This window comes from Triticum aestivum, chromosome 2B (genome assembly GCF_018294505.1).
Source record: "Triticum aestivum cultivar Chinese Spring chromosome 2B, IWGSC CS RefSeq v2.1, whole genome shotgun sequence".
Taxonomy (NCBI): domain Eukaryota; kingdom Viridiplantae; phylum Streptophyta; class Magnoliopsida; order Poales; family Poaceae; genus Triticum; species Triticum aestivum.
In genome coordinates, this window is record NC_057798.1 from 19,418,706 (window position 1) to 19,438,784 (window position 20,079).

Consider the following 20,079-nt stretch of genomic DNA (forward strand, 5'->3'; position numbering starts at 1 on the left):
GATGAGACTAGATGTAAAGCAACATCTACTTCTTGAGAATCAAAGAAAAAAAGTGTGCAAGCTCTAGAAGCCGCAGATCAATAATGAAGAAATAGAGACGATAATAAGCCAACTAGTGGGAGCAGTTATGAAAATTGGATATCATTAAAAATGTCTAACTATGGTTCTTATTTTCTTTGTCTTGCTCTCATAGCGAAGAATTGGTGAATTATGTACTCCAATGTATCACAATGTCGTCGAATGAAATACAGAAGTAAAGAAATGTGTTTCCGTGGACGAAAATGAAATGCAAAATAAATTTTCACTCCATTATATATATGAACCGGCTAGGTCCGGCCAAAAATTCGTGAAGTAAATTTACTCCACTAAGGGTTTACTCCACTATTAATTGTCAATTGGTTAAAAATGCCCTAAGTTTCCTAACATAACTACCAAGTATTCTACCATAACTAGTTTAACATCTAACTTGATAATATTGTAGGCAACTTACTTTTCGATGTAGGCTAACATATCCTAAATCGCCTTCCATGACTAGCTAGTAGATTGGCATCACCCTAGTAACTGGCTTACCTCTATACAAAGAAGAGCCGGCGATCAACAGAGAAACACCACCGTCCACCGGCGATCAACGACAATGAAGGTAGAGGACGTCCTCCACATGGCTACCGGCGACGGAGAGAATAGCTACGCCGCCAACTCCAGGATCCCAGTTTGTATCCAAACAAGCATCCTGCACTCGTTTCTTTCTTTCTTTCTTTCATTTAAGCAAGCTATGCGTAGCACCTCTTTATACATGCTTTACGCAGATGAAGGCCATGCTGAAGAACAGGCCATTGCTTCAAAGGACCGTAGAAGAGGTATACGCCTCGCTCTCCCCTGCGAGCACCATGGTCGTCGCTGACCTCGGCTGCTCATCGGGCCCGAACGCGCTATTCATCGTCGCCGAGGTTACTGGCATGATCTCTGACTACAACCAGAACACAAACGAACAACATGGCGTGGAGCTGCAGTTTCTCCTGAATGACTTGCCCAAGAACGATTTCAACCTCATCTTCCAGTCGCTTGATCAGTTCCATACTGTCACTAGGAAAGGGGAGGGCGATGAGGCGGCGACGCCACCGTACTACGTCGTCGGGCTACCGGGATCGTTCTACAACAGGCTTTGTCCTAGCCAGAGCGTCCATCTTTTCCACTCGTCCTACAGCCTCCATTGGCTCTCCAAGGTACACGCATGATTGCACACTTGTCATACTAAATTATGTTCCAGCCTAAACTGAACATCAGATTGCAACAAAACAGTACTCATCAACACTTGATCATACACTTATATTCAAGCATCATCCAGTGTTTATCATTCCAGTTTTCTCTCCACGAGAAAGCATAGCAAAGGTTATCTATAACACCATAAAAAAGAAGGGACCTAGCTTAGTTAACAGGGCCATACTTTTAAACATCCAAAAACTTTGTACAAAATGACCATGTTATTTCTTTACTGGAAGGAGTAAGATGCATGAAAATAATTGACTTGCCAAGTAAGGAATTACTATATTGTGGTAATGCGGTTTAATTGGGTTCTACATTAGGAGTCTATCTTATAGTAAGTGAAACTTGTATGACTTCTTTGGTTCATAGAGAAATTAGAGGAAAATTATAGAAACAGAAAACTTCCTTTAGAAGTACTATTCATTCGCTTGGTTCGAAGGAATGGACCAAAGGAGAAGTGGAGGAAATTTTCCTCTTGTCCCATTTTCAAAGGAAACAATGCCGGAATTTTACAATACACTTGGACCTCTTAATGATCTCTTGCTTGGCAGGACTCCAAAAGTGTAGGAATAGGAAAACATAGGAATGTGATAAGAATGGATGTGCAAAATGGATAATGGGAAAACACATATATTTTGCAAGACACGTTTGGTTCATGGAAATAGGAGAAACACATGTATCATTACAAACTTGGCTAAACCAAAGTCAAACCAAATAAACTACTATAATTATAATGCCATACGCTCTAAAGATATTAGTCTCGTTCTTCGTGCATAGGAATTTGAAAAGGAGGTCGACATTGATTTTAAAATTCCCGTGTTTTTCTTTTGAAACATAGAGCAAAGGCATAATACCATCGTAATTATAGTTTAGTGTGTGGTTTGACTTTCATTTGACTGTGTTTAGTAGGATTGTTCCGTTTTCCCTATTCCTATGAACTAACACGCAAATTTACAGAATTGATTTATTTTCCAATTCTTAGGTTTGTACCTGCAATTCTATCTTATTCTTGTATTTGTCCTATTCCTATGTTGTCCTTCAAATAAATAGGTTTGTTATTTGGAATCAACAACGCTTTCTAGATGTCTGCATCTGGAAGAAAGGAAAACATTCAGATGTGTGCAACATGTTACACCAAACATTGGAGTCTGTTATACATACGCCGTGCATGATCGCTTATTTATGTGTGTTCCTCATTCCCCTCTATCATCTCTTACATATGGACCAGCTAGCATTGCCACCGACACACTTATCCCTTCAAACAACAACTTCGTTAATTCACCATGCTCTAATGTATCAAACCAAGCTTTGTCCACCCCATTGGAGATGGTCTTAGGACATGATTATGTACACGCAAAACATTATGATAATATAGTCATATATACTGTATCAAATTAGTAAATAGTATTCATACTACTGCAAATTATTATTAGCTTTACGAATGGTAATGTATGTTCCTCATTTTTACATGTAACAGTATACATGCTCTACGATATTTTTCTGTAGATTGATTAGTCCCACTCTAAAATCTCGTGCTTATAATCATGCACAGTTTTTCCCATTTGATCTCAGGTTTACTAGATAATGTCTCGTTTGGTTGTACTAAATGTCTTAGGTGCCCGAGCAACTCTCAAGTGGCAACTATGTAAATGAAGGAAACATCCATATTGGAAAGACTACTCCGCATTCAATAGCAAATCTATTCAGAGAACAGTTTCAAATTGACTTCGAGTTGTTCCTTACACTGCGCTCAAAAGAATTGATAAGTGGTGGGCGAATGTTTTTGATGCTCCTGGGACGAAAGAGCGAAGAAATGCTGACACATGGGGAAATTGGCACCGTGTGGGAATTGCTTTCTGAATCTCTCCAGTCACTTGTCCTCAAGGTATAGTCGGCATGCCTGTGTTATTTTCAAGTTTAATATCCGGTTATGATTAGACACTAAAATCTTCTGAGCATAGATCGTTCCTATTCACCCTAAAATACATAGTAGTGGTTTTGTTCTTGTGAATCTCGATCTCTCGTAGAATTGATACTAAAGCCTTTTGGTATTTTGCTTTTCATAAATAACCTTATGTAATACAAAAATGCCTTTAGCTTGTGCTGAAATGCATGGGCTGGAAACAATTGCTAGATATTCTATATTTATTTGACATAAATTCTATATCAAGTCATACTACGGTTACTGGTCCATTGCAGGGTCGCGTGGAAGAAACGAAACTTGACTCATTCAACCTGCCACTGTACGCCCCATCAGTGGAGGAGGTGAAGGCAGTGATCAACCGCACAAAGCTCTTCAGCATTGAGCATGCGGGGACGGTCGAAGTCAACTGGGACCCTCAAGATGATGATTCCGACGACGAGCACATGGTGCTTGACCCTGCTAGCAGTGGGAGAAACCTCTCCATGACCATCAGATCAGTGTTAGAGCCGCTTATTGCTGGCCACTTCGGCGAGGGCATTATTGATGAGCTGTTTGCGGTGTATGCCTGCGTGGTTGGAAAACATCTTGAGAAACGGAATGCCAAGTTGCCCAGCATCGTGGTCTCTCTGAAGAAGGCCATGCATTAAAACCTGAACTAGCGACATGTGCGCGAACGGTTTATAAGCCAATATGTATGAATAAATTATATGGTCTACACGTGTTGTAACTATTATGATAAGGCCTCAGATTCAAATGTATTTCAACTTCTCAACGGAGGATATTAAGCACAAAATACTTAGTAACTGACCATGTAATATATTATATATTCTAAAATACATGTGCAGGTCATGTGTGAGGCTGCCACGTACAATTTCTGACGGATCTCATCATGGACCCCTCATTATTAAGTGTATCTGGATATATGTAGTATTGGTGGAGACTTCAATATCATTGGACATAATGGTGAAAAGACTTAGAAAATGCATCATTTTAATTTTACTGATTTGTTCCATTCTACTATTCATACTCTTGCTCTAAGGGAGTTCTATATTAGTGGAGTCATCTATACATGGACTAATAAGCAAGCCCATCCTACTCTCAAGAAATTAGACATGATCCTTATGTCTAGTGAGTGGGAGGATTTATTTCCTTTAGGTAATGGGAGAAATGTGGTTAGATGTGTATCTGATCATAATGCTCTAATATTACCCACTGGGAACAATGTCATGACATCACCTAAAATCAATGAATTTAGATTTTAGTTGAGCTAGGTTAAGAATGATGAGTTTCTTCTTTTGGGTAGTTAAACTTGGAACAAGCGTGTAAGATATGAGGATCCCATTGATATCATTAACATAAAGATTAAAAAATAATTAAAGGTTGGAGTTCCAATATTTTGGGGCATTCCAACAAGAGGAGAAAAGAGCTCCAAGAGGAGTTGGAAGTTTTGGGTAGTATGGAGGAACTTGGACCTGTGTCTCCTGAATTGTTTAGAAGGAGAACTGCTATTTGTGTGGAAATAAATGAGATTTTCGTTGATGAGGAATGTATTAGTTACAACAATTTTATGATAGATGGTTGTTGTAAGGTGACCAAAACACTTCATATTTTCATAATATTGCTAATGGAAACAAAAGATAGTACTCCCCCCCCCCCCCCCCCCCCCCCCGCGAGGACGTGTTTATGTTTGGTGGTAATACAATTGAAGGGTCATGCTATTGAATACTAGGTGCCACACGTGTTGGCAGTTTAGGGCCATGGTCCCAGGGGCTCTCGGCGGTGGTTGTACAACCACGGTTGTGGGGCCAGTGTGGTGGCCAGGCATGACACCTGATCGTGGCGGCTCAGGGCTTCGCCTCCCAGATCAATTCTGCTGCAAGTGGTGACCTGATGGTGGCTCGCTCGATGTGCAACAGAGAAGCATCTAGAATTGACCATTAGATCAACATTGCGTAGCATACAGGGGCGGCACTAGGTGTATTCTTGGGTCTTCATGTGAATACCCATGATTTTTTACAAAACAATGTTGACTTTGGCAAAAGAGTGAAATTTTTCAAAAAACAGCAATGATTTTGGCAAAATGAATACATATGAATATCCGGTTGCAAATTCCTGGAGCCGCCACTGGTAGCATAGCAGCATCTAGATCTGTGTTTTCTTTTTTATGATAATACGTGTCTCATTTATAGAATAAAGATCAAGTTACAAGGCATGCAAACACCTACCTTACAGGACTAAAAAGATACATGTAGAATTGTGCTTTGACAAATCACTCGACTGCAATGCATGCAGATTAAATACATTAACATTTATAAATGGCCATGCTTTTTCTCGGGAATACAAATGTTCTAAGATTACGTGCCTTTTGGGCTATGTAAATAAACTTTTCTCCTGCTTTATAATTAAAGCAATCATCTGCGACAACTCAAACGAAAACATAAATAGTCTACCGGGACATCAATACAGAACGCCCAAAAAACAACTACAAAAAGAAAGTGAAAAAAAGACCACCAAGTGGCCAGTAGACCAGGAAATATGCGGCGAAGTGAGACAACATGCCTCAACAGTTATCGTATCCATTTTATGACCAAGTCAGTCATGATCCCGCTGTCTACAAAGTGGGTGTCATTGCTACAAAAATGCAATGGATTTGAAGATATAGTCAGAAGTCCGTCTATCTGGCTAGCACGGGTTTGAATAAACCCTATCTGGGGTTGCCAGTCGGACCAGAACCTCATAGACAAAGCTCCAAAGAAAGCTCATCGTGCGCTACACAAGAAAAAGATGTGGGACCGTGAACACAAACATGAAACTGAACCTGGATTTCACAGAAAAGAAAATGACAGGACTCTAGAAAACCGACAGTAAACAATTAAACAATTAAATCTTGAATCACTACTCCCATGACCCTGCAGGTTCATCCCTTCAGGTAACAAATTACTTGGCGGCACTGTGTAACCAACATGTGGTTGGATGGTTACAGAAACTGTGGTATCCCCATCCCATCACGGTTTAAATCCTGGTGCTCTCATTTAGTCCTGAATTTATTTCAGGATTACCGGCGATACACATTCAGTGGGAGGAGACCTTCTCGTCGATAACAAGGCGCCTACGGTGACTTCGTAAATCTCAAGATGATATGCCGGCTCAGTCTTTCGAAAGTGCTCATAGGGATAGGATGTGCATCTGTGCGTTCATAGGGGTGAGTGTATGCGCGTGTATATGAGCGCTTGTGTTTGTACTGGTGTTCAAAAAAAAGACGCCGTGTATCAAACTATGAACTGGACAAATTATCTTTCGGGCTCACATAGTTCATCACTGTTTCGGCCCCTATATTCTGTGACGGCCCAGTCGACATGGCTCCTTTGCACCCTGCTTGCGGCTGACTCCTGTGGGCGCGTTGATCTCGCTCAGACAGGCATCGGCGACGTGCCGGTTAGCCGCCTCCGTCCCAATACAGCCGAGCAGACGGATTTCGGCACGTCGTCGCGGCTGCATCGCCGCATGGAACCGTCCCGTTCATTCCGTACCTTCCCGGCCCTCCACAGCACACCATAAGTACGTCCTCTTCAAAACCTGCAATCATCAATCAATTTCCATGATGACATTTTGTCTATGTGCTATGCAACTAACGAAGATTCTTTCAGTTGAGTTGACGGTGCTAACCGAACTTGTGTGGCGACTCCACCATCTCTATGATTGGACGAAAGAAATCGGCGTAGATGATCTTGACGTTGCGGTGCTTGGCCCGGAGCCTGGACAGCGCCGCCTGCAGTAGCGCGTTGTGGTGCAGCCCCAGCTCGTTGCGCGCTGTCAGACAGCCGGTTTTGGGGTCGTATGCTGCCGCTGGGGCGTCGGCGAACTTGGTCAGGATAGGCGGTGAGCATCCCGACGGGATCACGCCGGGAACCACCAGGCTTCTCGCTCCGTGCTTGATCAGCCTCTGTTGAGTCCAACAATTGGTTTAGCATGGGTACTTATAGGTGTGGATTTTCTGTACTCGCATGTAGCTACACCTTCTATTTGGATCATTCATCTTTGCACCAAGATCTGTGCTGTTTTTATATTGAAATTTCTTTTTTTTCGTTTCTCTCATACATGAGAACATTTTTTTTTTGAGAAAAACTTTCGATCTATTCATCAACTATCAAGGTAGTACAAAGAATACCAGAAGTAACATCCAGATCCGTAGACCACCTAGCGACGAGTAAAAGCACTAGAGTGAGCCTATGGCGCATAAGAACCAGTCGATGCACAAAATGTTTTGATGCAACATAAATTTGCAATAAGTTTTATCGTTTTATATATTTCTGTTGAGCAGAAAAATACAATTCTTCACATAATAATACTTGTGTGATGTTGATGTGCAAAGTTTCAGGTTCAAATGTTTTCTCATATGGGAGAAATGAAAAAGAGAAGTTTGTAAGCATGAATTCTGATGCAAAATTGGATGGCCTAGATAAGAGGTGTACCAGCTTGGGAGTAGAGATGAATCTTCACGCTTGTAGGTGTGGATTCTCATTTTCTAAGCTCTTGTAGAGCTTCATGAATCATGACTGCATAAGAGCAAGAGCAGCAAAGTACCTCGATGGCGATGGAGATGGTAGCGACAACATCTGGAACGAAGGATCTGACTTCCTGCACCGTTTTGCTTTGGAAAGAGAAGTGATAGTCGTTGACTCCGAACTCGCCCACCAAGAAGAGGGATCTGCCGAAGAATTTCTTGCACGCTGGACGCCAGATGCATATCATTTGAGTTCTCATCAAGGGTTGACTTGGATAATGAAAGTAATGATAGCTACGGACGCCCATGAAAATTGTAATTGTAACCTCGAGGTGTGCGGCACAATGTAGGCTTCATAGACTCGAACCACTCCAGCTGCACGCCAAGGCTGGTGTTGAGGGGGAACTTGCTGGAACCACCGGGGATGTCCCTCTCGTGGAAGAAACTGGCATCTAGGACGGTGGCGGCTCCAACGGCGAAGTTGGCACCTCGGCGAAAGCTGCCGTTGTGCGCCAGCGTGGGCGGCACATACGGCAGGCCCAGGTTTTCAGCTGCTCCCACAAATTTAAAATCATAAAATTAATGACTGCTATGTTTTCCAGTGGCTGGCCCGGAGCATGCACATACCAATGAAGTCGATGATGAGCCGACCGTCGCCGTTGCGGCCCGTGGGGCGGCCGAAGAAGGTGCTGCCATAGGGAGGCCGCATGAAGTGGTCGAACACAGAGTACCATCCGAAGACGACGGGGTTGTTGCCCCTGTCTGCGAAGGAGTCGCCGAAGCTGAAGATGGACTGGTAGTGAGGCCCGCCGGAGGGGGAAGAGATCACCGGCTTGGACCGCGAGAGGGAGAGGAGCAGAAGCAAGGCAGCTCATACGAGCTTGTGCATCCTGACCGTTTAATGATGAGCAGAAGAAGACGGTGTTCAAGTTGGCTTAAGAATAAACAAACAACTACTCTTGGAGGTTAATCGGTAGCTTACAATCGCGTTGGCCATGCCCAAGGAAACCACAGAAGCTACAAAAGCGAGGAACTCTTTCATACTTGACTTCTAGGCTGTACACCTTATTTTCAGCAAGATCACGAGACTCTATCGTGGAACGTAGAGGCTCATCAACATCATGGTTAATGCGGATTCTAAGAAAGTCACCCCAGATTTTACCTTCTCTGTCAGTGTACACCTCCAGGACCTTGCCTAGCAGCTTTCCAATCTTGCGGGCCACTGGCTCCGAGAGCATGATCGGGGGCGCATCATATACACGGACCCAGATCGGCATGTGGGCGATCTCGACATCGCCCGGGCTTGTCCCTCCATCCATCGTCGAGACCAGGAAGGCATCTCCACGATGGGTCCAAGGACCGTTGTCGAGGACGAACTTGAGGTCCCCCTCACGCTCAAACTCGAGCATGAACCGATTGTTCTTGAGGGGTTTCTGGGCAAAACGCCCCCTGAGCCCCCATTTGCCCTTGAGCTCCTTGAACAACCCTCCAATGGTGAAGAGCTGCACCGAGAAGAACAGCCCGACGGCTATCCATCTCTTGCGCATTGCAGCCCTTTCCTTGGTCAGGTCGAGCTCCACCAAGTTGGCCTCCTTCATCACCCACGAGACAGGGAAGGTAGGGGTCACCACCGTCCCCAGCGCACGCTGGGGCGCAGGAGCTCCGTTCCCCACAGGAGTGCGGTACCCGCCCCCGCTCCCCCGTGAGGAATCGCCGCGCAGGAGAGGTCTGGATCCCATCCCCCCTACGCCGGCCACCTCTTCCTCCGCCAGCTGCATCAGGGAGGCCTTGTTCTTTCCTAGGTTCCTGTCCGCCATGGTTGTCCAGAGGGTGGAGGTCGTGTGGGCAGCGACGAGATGTGGAGGAGGCCTAAGGACAGTCGGGTCCCTTAAAACCCCCGGCGCAATCTCCATGGATGGCCTCATCTCACTGTGATCCAGAAATTTTTGATATGTTTCCTCCGGCGGCTTCCTTGTATCTGGAATTCTTTGATCTTGTGTTCCTCCTTTATCAGGTGGATCTTTTTGATTTGATTTTCCACCGGAGCCTCTCATCGACTCATGATTTCCTTCCGTATGAATCCGCTCAAAATCTTCTCTCATCTGGCATACTTTGTCCTTGATCCTTTCCAGGCCTAGATCCGTCGGGCCATCACGATCGCCCTTAGTCGCCTGGCGATATCCCCTTCTCGCTTTCTGTTTTTCCGCCAGAATTTTGATTGCGGATCTCGTCTTGATCCATGCGCCCTGCAGACCAAGAGGGTCCGCGTCCCGTGTAATCTTCCAAATTTCTTCGATACTCTCGTTGATCCTCCTCTCGGATCCAGACTTGCTTGGCAATCGCCTTGCAGTCGCCCCGACCTGGGGAGCATCAATCACGGCAGCCATCTCGTGCAGACTCTTCACATTTAAAAAGATCACTGGTAGGGAGTTGTATGGAGTGCCAGAGGCTAGTAGTGCTCGTAGGTTTCTCCATTTTGACTCACATGGCAGCGGCGAGGCAAGAACTGCACCGACAAAGCTAGCTGCGGACAAGTACAGAGACGTCCCTGAGGGGGTGCTGGCTGACCCCCTTGTGCAGGCTGCGATTGCCGCGGTTAGCGCGATCAAACTGGGACCTGGAAGCAGCAAAACAAGGAGCACATCTGACCGGACTGAAGGGGAGGATTCAAACGCTAACAATGGCAACACCGGTACAGTCAATCTCCCCCTGGCTAGTGGGGGTGGCGTGGCAAACCTGAAAGCCGGTCGGGACTACCCTCCGGGTTTCGGACCCGTCCCGATGTATGGTGTGCACCAGGCAGCTACTGAAGCCCTAGTTCAGCCTGAAGTGGAGGCCCCTGTGGGGAACTCTGATCCTGCCCCGGCCCTTGTGCAAGATGCGCCGCCTGAACTGCAGCAGAAGGCATCGATGGAAGAGGGGCTGCAGGCCTGTCCCCTCGCTCCCAAGGCGGGTGACCAGTTTGCCAAAGCTGTTGGCAATGCCTCTACACCACCACTGGCTGCGGACATAGTGACTGTTGGACTGTCTAGGGGTGGTTCTGATTTAGAGCCAGCCCTAAATAAGTCCACCAGTACAGCAAAGAAACACCACAGCAGTAGGAGGAATACACAGAAGATAACACCGGCGATCACAGTCCTAGGAAAGAGAGGCGAGAGGGACCTGGAGGCAGATACAACCGTGGAAGAAAATAAAGAAGACGCTGAGCAGGATCAGCAGAAGAAAATCAAGAGCACAGGTCAGATGGATGGTATGGAAGATGTGGGCAAGGATGGTGGACAGGAAGCAACCGGCATAGGGGCTCCCGGTAAACTGGTGGGTGTCAAGGATGACGCCCGCCAGGAGCCATGACGATCCTAAGTTGGAACTGTCGAGGCCTCGGGCAACCTCGAACAGTTCAGGAACTCGTGTGTCTCATGCACACGTACAAGCCCAAGCTCGTCTTCCTCTCTGAAACCCGGCAAAAGAATAAATATGTCAGCAATCTGAAGTGGAGGATAGGCCTTCGCCACTGTATCACGCAACCCGGCACTGGTAAAGGTGCCGACATTGCCCTCTTTTATGATGAGAATATTGAAATAAAGAAGATTGCCGCAGGGGCGAGATACATCGATGTGTTAGTCCGTATGAACCCTCATGGCCTCCAATGGCGGGCTACTTTTGTCTATGGCGAGCCCAAGGCGCATGAACGCCACCACATGTGGACTCTGTTACGAAGGATAAAAGACACCTCGAACCTGCCATGGCTTATGATCGGTGATTTCAATGAGACAATGTGGCAATCTGAGCATATATCAGCGTCGAAAAGATCAGAGAAACACATGGAAAATTTTAGGAGTGTGCTCTCAGACTGCAATCTTTTTGATGTGGGTTTCAAGGGGCCGGTGTGGACATATAACAACAAACAGGAAGGTTTGAAGAATGTACGAGCTCGCTTGGACAGAGGAGTAGCTTCACCTGCGTGGATGGACCACTACAAAGAGGCTAGGTTGGAACATATATGTTCATCATGATCAGACCACCTTCCTATCCTGTTGCGGCTAGGAAGCAGAAGAGAATGGAGACCGAAGGAAGCAAGAAAGACAAACATATTCAGGTATGAACATATGTGGGAACGACAGGACTCACTCCAAGCCACTGTCACGAACACTTGGAGAAAGGAAGGCCCGGCCCGAAATCTACAGAAGGTGAATGAGAAACTAAAGGCTATGCAGAAAGAGTTGAGAGATTGGGCGGAACGTGATTTCGGATCAGTTCTCAAGAGGACAGTGGAGATCAGGAGAAAACTAAGCACTTTGTGGAGCCCTCCGAGCTCACCTGGACAGGACAAAGAGGTTGCTAAACTCAGCAAGGAGCTTGATGAATTGTTGCTTAGGGAGGAACTTATGTGGAGGCAGCGCTCACGGGCAACTTACCTTAGAGAAGGGGACCGAAACACGAAGTGGTTTCAGCAGAAGGCTACCTGGAGGAAGAAGAAGAACACCATCTCGAGACTGAAAGACAACAATGGAGACTGGGTTGAGGACTCCAAAGGCATACATGATATGACGAGCGCCTACTTTAAAAGTCTGTATGCAAAAGAACAGGGTGTTGACCCAAGTGGAATTCTAGGCCTTGTGTCTGAACGGGTGAATATGGAGATGAATGAGTCACTCACAAAACCCTACACTGCCAAGGAGATCAGCGCCGCCTTGTTCCAAATCGGTCCTCTCAAAGCGCCGGGTCCAGACGGGTTTCCAGCCCGTTTTTACCAGAGAAATTGGGGTGAGCTCAAGGAAGATGTGGTGAAAGGAGTAATGGAATTTTTTGAATCAGGGGCAATGCCCATAGGAGTAAATGAAACAGTGATTGTCCTTATACCAAAAGGAAATGATCCCCAAACAGTAAAGGACTACAGACCCATTAGCCTCTGTAATGTTATATATAAGGTGGTGTCGAAATGCCTGGTCAATCGGCTTCGACCCCTGCTGGACGGAATTATATCAGAGAGTCAAAGTGGCTTTATCCCAGGCAGGATGATTACGGACAACGCCATTATCGCTTTTGAATGCTTCCATAAGATCCAGCACAGCAGGAATGGGAGGGACAACTACTGTGCCTACAAGCTCGATCTGGCCAAAGCCTATGACAGGGTCGACTGGGGCTTCATGGAAGAAATGCTCCTGAAACTTGGATTTTGCAAGAGATGGACCAACTGGGTTATGCAGTGTGTTAGGTCAGTGAGCTACTCGGTGAGATGCAACGGCGAATTATTGGAACCGTTTATCCCCTCTAGAGGGCTTCGCCAAGGAGATCCACTAAGCCCATATCTATTTCTGTTTGTTGCCGATGGCCTGGTGCATCTGCTGAAGAAGGAGATGGCGGAAAACAGTTTAACTCCCCTAAAGATCGCTAGAAACGCCCCAGGTATCTCTAACCTCTTGTTTGCTGATGATAGCTTAATCTTCTTCAAGGCCACCTTGGAGCAGGCTGCTACAATCAAGAGAGTTTTGGACACGTTCCAAAGAAGTACGGGCCAGCTCCTCAGTGAGAGCAAGTGCTCTCTTCTTTTCAGTGAGGTATGCCCAGCTGAATCAAGAGAAGGAATCAAGAAAATCCTCGGGGTACAATCTGATTCTTTTGAAAGTAAATACCTTGGGCTGCCCACACCAGAGGAGAGAATGAAGGATGACAAGTTTCAGCCTATCATGGATAGATTTGGGAAGAGATGCAGTGCATGGTCGGAAAAATTCATGTCCTATGCGGCAAAGGAGACCCATGTCAAATCTGTAGTCCAAGCCCTTCCGGTGTATACAATGAGTGTGTTCATGCCATCAAAAGGTTTCTGTGAAAAGTACGAGCGGATGATTAGGAAATTCTGGTGGGGAGAAGAGGAGGACCAGAGAAAAGTGCATTGGATGTCCTGGGATAGATTGACTATGCCGAAAAGAGGAGGAGGTATCGGTTTTCGAGATATGCACCTTTTTAATCAGGCGTTGCTGGCTAAACAAGCTTGGAGGTTGATTCAAAATCCTGAGAGTCTATGTGCGAGAGTACTGAAAGCCAAGTACTACCCCAATGGGAGCTTGTTGGATACCGTCTTTGCGTCGGATGCGTCCCCAGTATGGAGGGCGATTGAATTTGGGCTAGAACTTCTAAAAAAAGGTCTTATCTGGAGAGTGGGTGACGGAAAAAGCATACAATTTCAGCGAGATCAATGGAACCCAAGGAAAGAGGGACTCATGACGGCAGCTTTGATCAGAAGGTCAAGAATTCGCTGGGTTAATCAACTCCTGCTCCCAGATAGAAAGGAGTGGAATGAGGCACTAATTAGACAAATCTTTCACGCTTTTGATGCTGACGAGATTTGTAAACTGTCAATCCCGTCTTCTGATGCAAGGGACTGCATAGCGTGGCACTACGAAAAGAACGGAATGTTCTCGGTCAGAAGTGCATATAAGCTTGCTATGGGTTTAAAGTTTCAAGACAGAGATAACCCATCTAGCTCTTCTAGAGATCCGAATGATCGTAGTATTTGGGACTTAATCTGGAAAGCCAAAGTGCCTGGGAAGGTCCGCATCTTTGGCTGGAAGATTGCCACAAGCACTCTCGCCACCAGAAAGAATAAGTGGAAGAGAACCATTGAGCTTGATGCCACTTGCAATATTTGTGGTAACGGAATCGAAGACGAATATCATGCTGTTGTAGCGTGCACAAAGAGTAGAGCTCTGCGCTTGGCTTTACGGAAGAAGTGGGGTTTACCTGCAGAGGACAGGTTCAGATATACTGGAGATGACTGGCTGCAAATACTGCTTGACACTGAATCTGAGGATATGCGTGCAAAAATCCTCTTGTTGTTATGGCGTTGCTGGTACTTAAGGGAGGACTGCATCAGAGGACCAGGCAAGGAACCTATATTGGTTTCAGTGCAGTTCTTGATGAAGTACGAGGAGGAGCTTCGAACCTGCGGGCTGACTACTGAATCTTATCAGGGGAAGTGTGGACAGGGCCTGACGGCCCCCCAGGACCAAACCACGGTGGCGCTGAACAACAAGTGGAGTCCACCTGACCGGGGCACAATCAAAATTAACACAGATGCATCTTTTATCGCAGAGACGGGAAGCAGTTCTGCAGGTGCGATAGCAAGGGACTTCAGAGGCCGTGTATATCTCTCAGTCTATAAGTTGTTGCCGTCTTGCAGTAGTGTGGAAGAGGCAGAAGCCCGGGCAATTTTGGTTGGCCTGCAAACATTGGCTGATTACCATAGAGGTCCGATCAGTCTTGAAACTGACTGGCAAACCATTGCCAAAGAACTGTCTGATGACCAGAAATCACGCTCGGCCTGCTATGGCCTGCTTGTGGATATCAAAAACATCTTGACAGCCTTTCAATCTTACACCATCAGCAGTACTGGAAGAACTGGAAATACTCTGGCACATGGATTGGCGGCAGAAGCTAGGCGCGCTGGAGATAACCTGATACTTGCGGACGTACCGGACAGTCTTCGTTCTCTCATGATTAGCGAATGTATTTGTCCTTCTGAGTAGTTTGTCCTACTCTGATTCTCAAAAAAAAAACAACTACTCTGCTAATCTCTACCTGAGTTTGGAGTTAAACTATGAGAGGGCTGCATGCCTCTCGCCCGCCAATGCCGCATCCTGTTGCTGGATCCACCGACTGGCACAACGCGGGCGCAGCAGCGGTGGTGCTGGCCAATTTGTTTGTCGAACCGTAGTCCTAACCGTCCACAGATGCGTTTGCAAAATTGGCCACTAGCACTAGGAAAAATATAGGATTAGAGTGTTATGTACTATTCTGTATGGCTTGAAAGCCAAAGAAATTTGCATTAAAGACTGTTCAAAATCACAGGAAAAACAAAGTGTAGTTATAAAAAAGAACGTTCGTTTAAACATAGTGCAATGCAATCCCTAGGAAAAAAATGCCTAAGGGTTCAAATCCTATAATAATTAATCAAACAATATTCATGATAAATTTTCCAAAAGATCAAAAGGTTCTTTTAATAAAAGAAGCCCGCATGAAACACCAAATTAAGGCGCGAACCCTGAGGGTTCAAATCCAACGAATCAAATAAACGATGTATATTTTTAATATTTTCGAAACACCAAATTAAGTAACAATGTGAAATGTGTTCAAAATTATATATACCGGACACTAAAATTTATCCTACATTGAACATACAATGTTGCATTTTTAACATCAAAGTTTGGCATTTTTCTGGATTGACTCGCTATATTTTAGGCATTAGTTGGATTTCTAGGCTTTTAATGGATATAACTCAATTTATACTACGTGTACATTACAACATCATTCAAAATTTAAAAAAAGAATCATATTTAGGTAGGCAAGTAGCTTTGTATCTCTTACAGAGTAAATGCATGAAAATTTTCAACATTTACTTGGGAAATTTGAAACCCCAACTACATGTCATGTTTTTTCTCATTTTTTGAAAAATGTATATGTAATTCAAAATTATATGAAAAAATGGGCCATGATAGGACCTCAATAGCCTTAATTTAAAATTTCAAAAATATTCACAAATTCCTTGACGTACATTATTGCTCTCGGACCAAAGCCTCTTCAAGGAAAATATCGTAGCTTTCCTTGCACTATGGTTGTGTTATTTTCTAGCTTCCACTTGATTTTTTTTTACTAATCTACACTACCAAAAAATACATAACGTCTCCATTTCACTCAACCCTCGTCAACCTCCATCCCATGCTTAGCATGCCAAGAAAACCAGGGGAAACCGGTCCGCTACAACCCACGCACGTGACTCTCCTTCCTCCCCTCTATTCCCTCTATACACCGGGTGTATTTCTCCAACGATAATCAAGCCTTTGCTTTATAGAGAAATAGGTGGAAGAGTTACAAGGGTATCTACTATTAAATGGGAGTTTGTACATTGTTCATTACTTTCCGTCTCACAGGACCCCACTGATTGAAGGATCTTCCGATGATTCTCTATTTTCTTTTACTGTACTCAACTCCACCCAGTTGTATAAGTGTTGATTCAATCACATCTCCTTCCTTTCCTAGGATGCAGTCACATGTCTGCTAAACATATATGTTGCCATAAAAAACAAATCAATCCTCAACCAAATACTGTCTCTAGCAGCCTCACCCGATTCACTACCATGCACGAAAAATCAACCTATCTGCATCTTCTACACTACCAAAAGAAGACATGATGTTTCTATTTCACTCAACCATCGTTCACCTCAATCTTCGGTCTAGGTTGAGTGAGGGATCGCTCCTCACTCAAGACCAATGATGAAGCTCTTCATGAGAAGAAAAAAAAACGAATGAAACAGCACTCACCCAGTTTTTGAAAAATTTAAAATATAAATTATACATTATAACAATATATGTTTATACAATTCTTGAATTTGGAAAAAATATATAAATGCTTGGATTCAAGAGAGACAAGAAAACTAGAAATTGTACAAAATTTTGGAATAGCGTGCACTAATTTAAAATATTCATGAATTTTAGAAAAGTTCATGAATGTCGAAAAAACAAAATTAAAAAGGAATAATCTGGGTAGAAAAGCGGAAATAAGCCAAATAAAACCGCAAGAAAACCAGTTAAAGAAAAACAAATCAGGAAAAAAGAACAACATAAATATGGTGCACCCAATCGTTGTTGTAGTTGTAATGGACAAATCCAATTCGGCGCATTATGCACCGTTTATTGGTGTTTGTGCAAACAGGCGCACACCCCCTCTCCCCCTTGGGTCGGCCCATCTAACTCTTTTTTTTTCGGGTTCGTAATGTTTTGTCGTGTAGGCAAATTGTATTCAACGTTTATCATGCGTGCGGTTTCCCTTTCTTTCATAACCGAAACGACCTGGTTTTGTCAATTTCCAGAAGCTTCTAGAAGCTTTTGGTCGGTTTTCCCTTTTTTCTTCTTTTTTGGACAGTTTTTGTTTGTTTCATCCTTTTCTTTTCTTCCCTTTTTGGCTTTTTTTAAAATGCATGAACTTTTCAAATTCAAAAAAATTCAAATCCTTGAATATTTTCTGTGAACTTTTTTCTCAAATCTGCGATTTTTCTGTGAAATTTTTTTCTTTAAATTCGTGGATATTTTTAAATTTTTCCCTAAGATACGTGAACTTTTTTCAAATTCCTTAATGTTGTTTTCCAGATTTGTTACCATTTTTTCAAATCTATGCAACACGTGAGAATTTTTGCATTTATGATATTTTTCAAATGCAAGAACTTTTTTTCAAATCCACAAATCTTTTTGAACTCATGAACTTTTTTCAAATCCATGATCGTTTTTATCACGCAATTCTTTTTGAACCAGTGAACCTTTTTGAGCTCCTGAACTTTTTCCAGATCTAGAAACTTTTTGTGAATCCAGCAAACTTTTTTGAACTCGTTAAATCTTTCGAGTTCGTGAACTTTTCTTAAAACCTGAATTCTTTGGAATTCATTAACATATTTTTAATTCATAATTTGTTTAAAAAATGCATTTGTTTGAAAAAGTGAATGGTCAAAAACGACTAGTCAATCGCGATCAGGGAACCGGGAAAACCAGAGCTTTATGATCGAGCGCTTGCCTCCTTGTGTAGGCCGGCCAATGTGGGGGTGCGTGTAAGCGTCGGTTACCACCCATGGTGCTTAAGGCGTTTGGGAGGAGGTCTCGTTGTAATGCTCTTTAACTTTGGTAGGTACATTGCGAACCAACTTGTGGTTGGATGGTTAGAGGGACTGTGCTATCTCCTGCCCATCAGGATTCAAGTACTGGTGCTCGCATTTATTCCTGGATTTATTTCAGGATTTCTGGCAATGCGCGTTCAGTGGGAGGAGACGTTCCCGTCGATGACGAGGTGCCTACGGTGACTTTGTAAATTTCAAGATGATATGCCAGCTTAGTCTTTCGGATGTGCTCATAGGGTAAGGTGTGCTTGTGTGCGTTAATAGGGGTGAGTGTATGCGCATATATATATGAACGTTTTGCATCTGTACTGTGTTCAAAAAAACTTCGGTAGGTACATTGGGTGGAGCTGGTCCTTGTGCTACCCGGGCTGTAGCACCGGCCAGTAGAATACATTTTGCAGAAGTTTGTTTGTGTGTAGCATAGTTTGAAAACTTTGGCCCAGCTGAGCAATCGGCCCACATCAAGGACAACATATTCTCAAAATAAAATAAAATGATAGCCCGCACCAGGGAGGGGGGGGGGGTGTGCTCCTTTTCGGAGGAAATGCTATTTGTCGCTCGCTGCACCAAACTGTCGGCGCTTCGCATAGGTGAGCGACCGAGCAGCGACGCAACGAGCCGGATTTAACCATTCCAACACCCTCGGTTTTGGGAACCTTCTAGAGGTTTCCAGTTGGTTTTTGCTACTTTTTGCTTTATTCTATTTTTCTATTTTTTTTCTTTTCTCTCATTTTATCTTTCTATTTTTTTCTTTTGTTTTTATACTGCTTTTTCTATTTTATTTTTTTCTTTTCTCTAATTTTCCATTCTGTTTTTTTCCTTTTGTTTCTATTTCGTTTTTTCGTTTTTTTATTAATTCAAAATTTGTGCACTATTCAAAAAAAATCACGGTTTCAAAGTATGTGCATAATTGGAAAACTAATCATGGTTTCAAAATTTGTTCAAAATTCAAAAAAGTTTACGGGTTTAATATTTGTTCACAATTTGAAAAATGTTTGTAATTTTATAATTGTTTCACAAATTTTGAAATTTCTTCATATATCAAAAAAAATCACAATTCAAAAAATGTTCGCGGTTTAACGAAAAATGTTCAAAATTTTATAGTTTTGTTCATGAATTTGAAATTTGTTCATGTTCCAAAAATTGGTCACAATTCAAAAATCTTCATTTTTTTCAAAATTTGTTCGCAGATTCGAAAAATGTTCACAATTTTCTAAATTTTTTCACGAAGTAGAAATTTATTCATGTATTAAAATTTGTGTACAATTAGAAAAAAATTATGGTTTCAAAATTTTTTCAGAATTCGAAAAATGTCACAGTTTATAACTTTGTTCACGATTTTGAAATTTGTTCATGTTTCAAAATTTGTTTACAATTTGAAAAATGTTTGCAGTTTCAAAATTTGTTCGCAGATTCGAAAAATGTTTGCGGGCTTATAATTTTGTTCACGAATATGAAAATTGTTCACAATTCAAAGTTGTGTTCACAATTCTGAACATTTACATCTTGCCGCTGTAGTTTGTTTATTTAAGATCCCCGTTGCATTCCAAGCATAGAACCTTGTCTGGTGGAGTGGCTAGGTCATCAGGCGCATCGCTGCGTCAGATAGAGTTTGAATCCCATTTCTAGCGCTTGATTTTTTTGACGATTTTCTACCTCGTGAAGTGCCACCGCAATATGGGCTGGCCCAAGTGAGCCACTCCCTATGCGAAACGACGGCTCTTTGA

General features: G+C 43.6%; 1 protein-coding gene and 1 pseudogene across 1 annotated transcript; one reads left to right on the top strand and one right to left on the bottom strand.

Moving 5' to 3' along the window:
* The first annotated feature begins 658 nt into the window (after positions 1–658).
* On the top strand, positions 659–3,834 carry LOC123040034 (anthranilate O-methyltransferase 2-like). The gene is made up of 4 exons (XM_044462989.1): positions 659–709; positions 807–1,223; positions 2,879–3,148; positions 3,463–3,834. The coding sequence occupies exons 1-4, from the start codon at positions 659–661 to the stop codon at positions 3,832–3,834; spliced, it is 1,110 nt and encodes a 369-aa protein (XP_044318924.1).
* A 2,683-nt stretch (positions 3,835–6,517) lies between these two features.
* Positions 6,518–8,580, bottom strand: LOC123040036 (GDSL esterase/lipase At5g45910-like; annotated as a pseudogene).
* Positions 8,581–20,079: the final 11,499 nt, after the last annotated feature.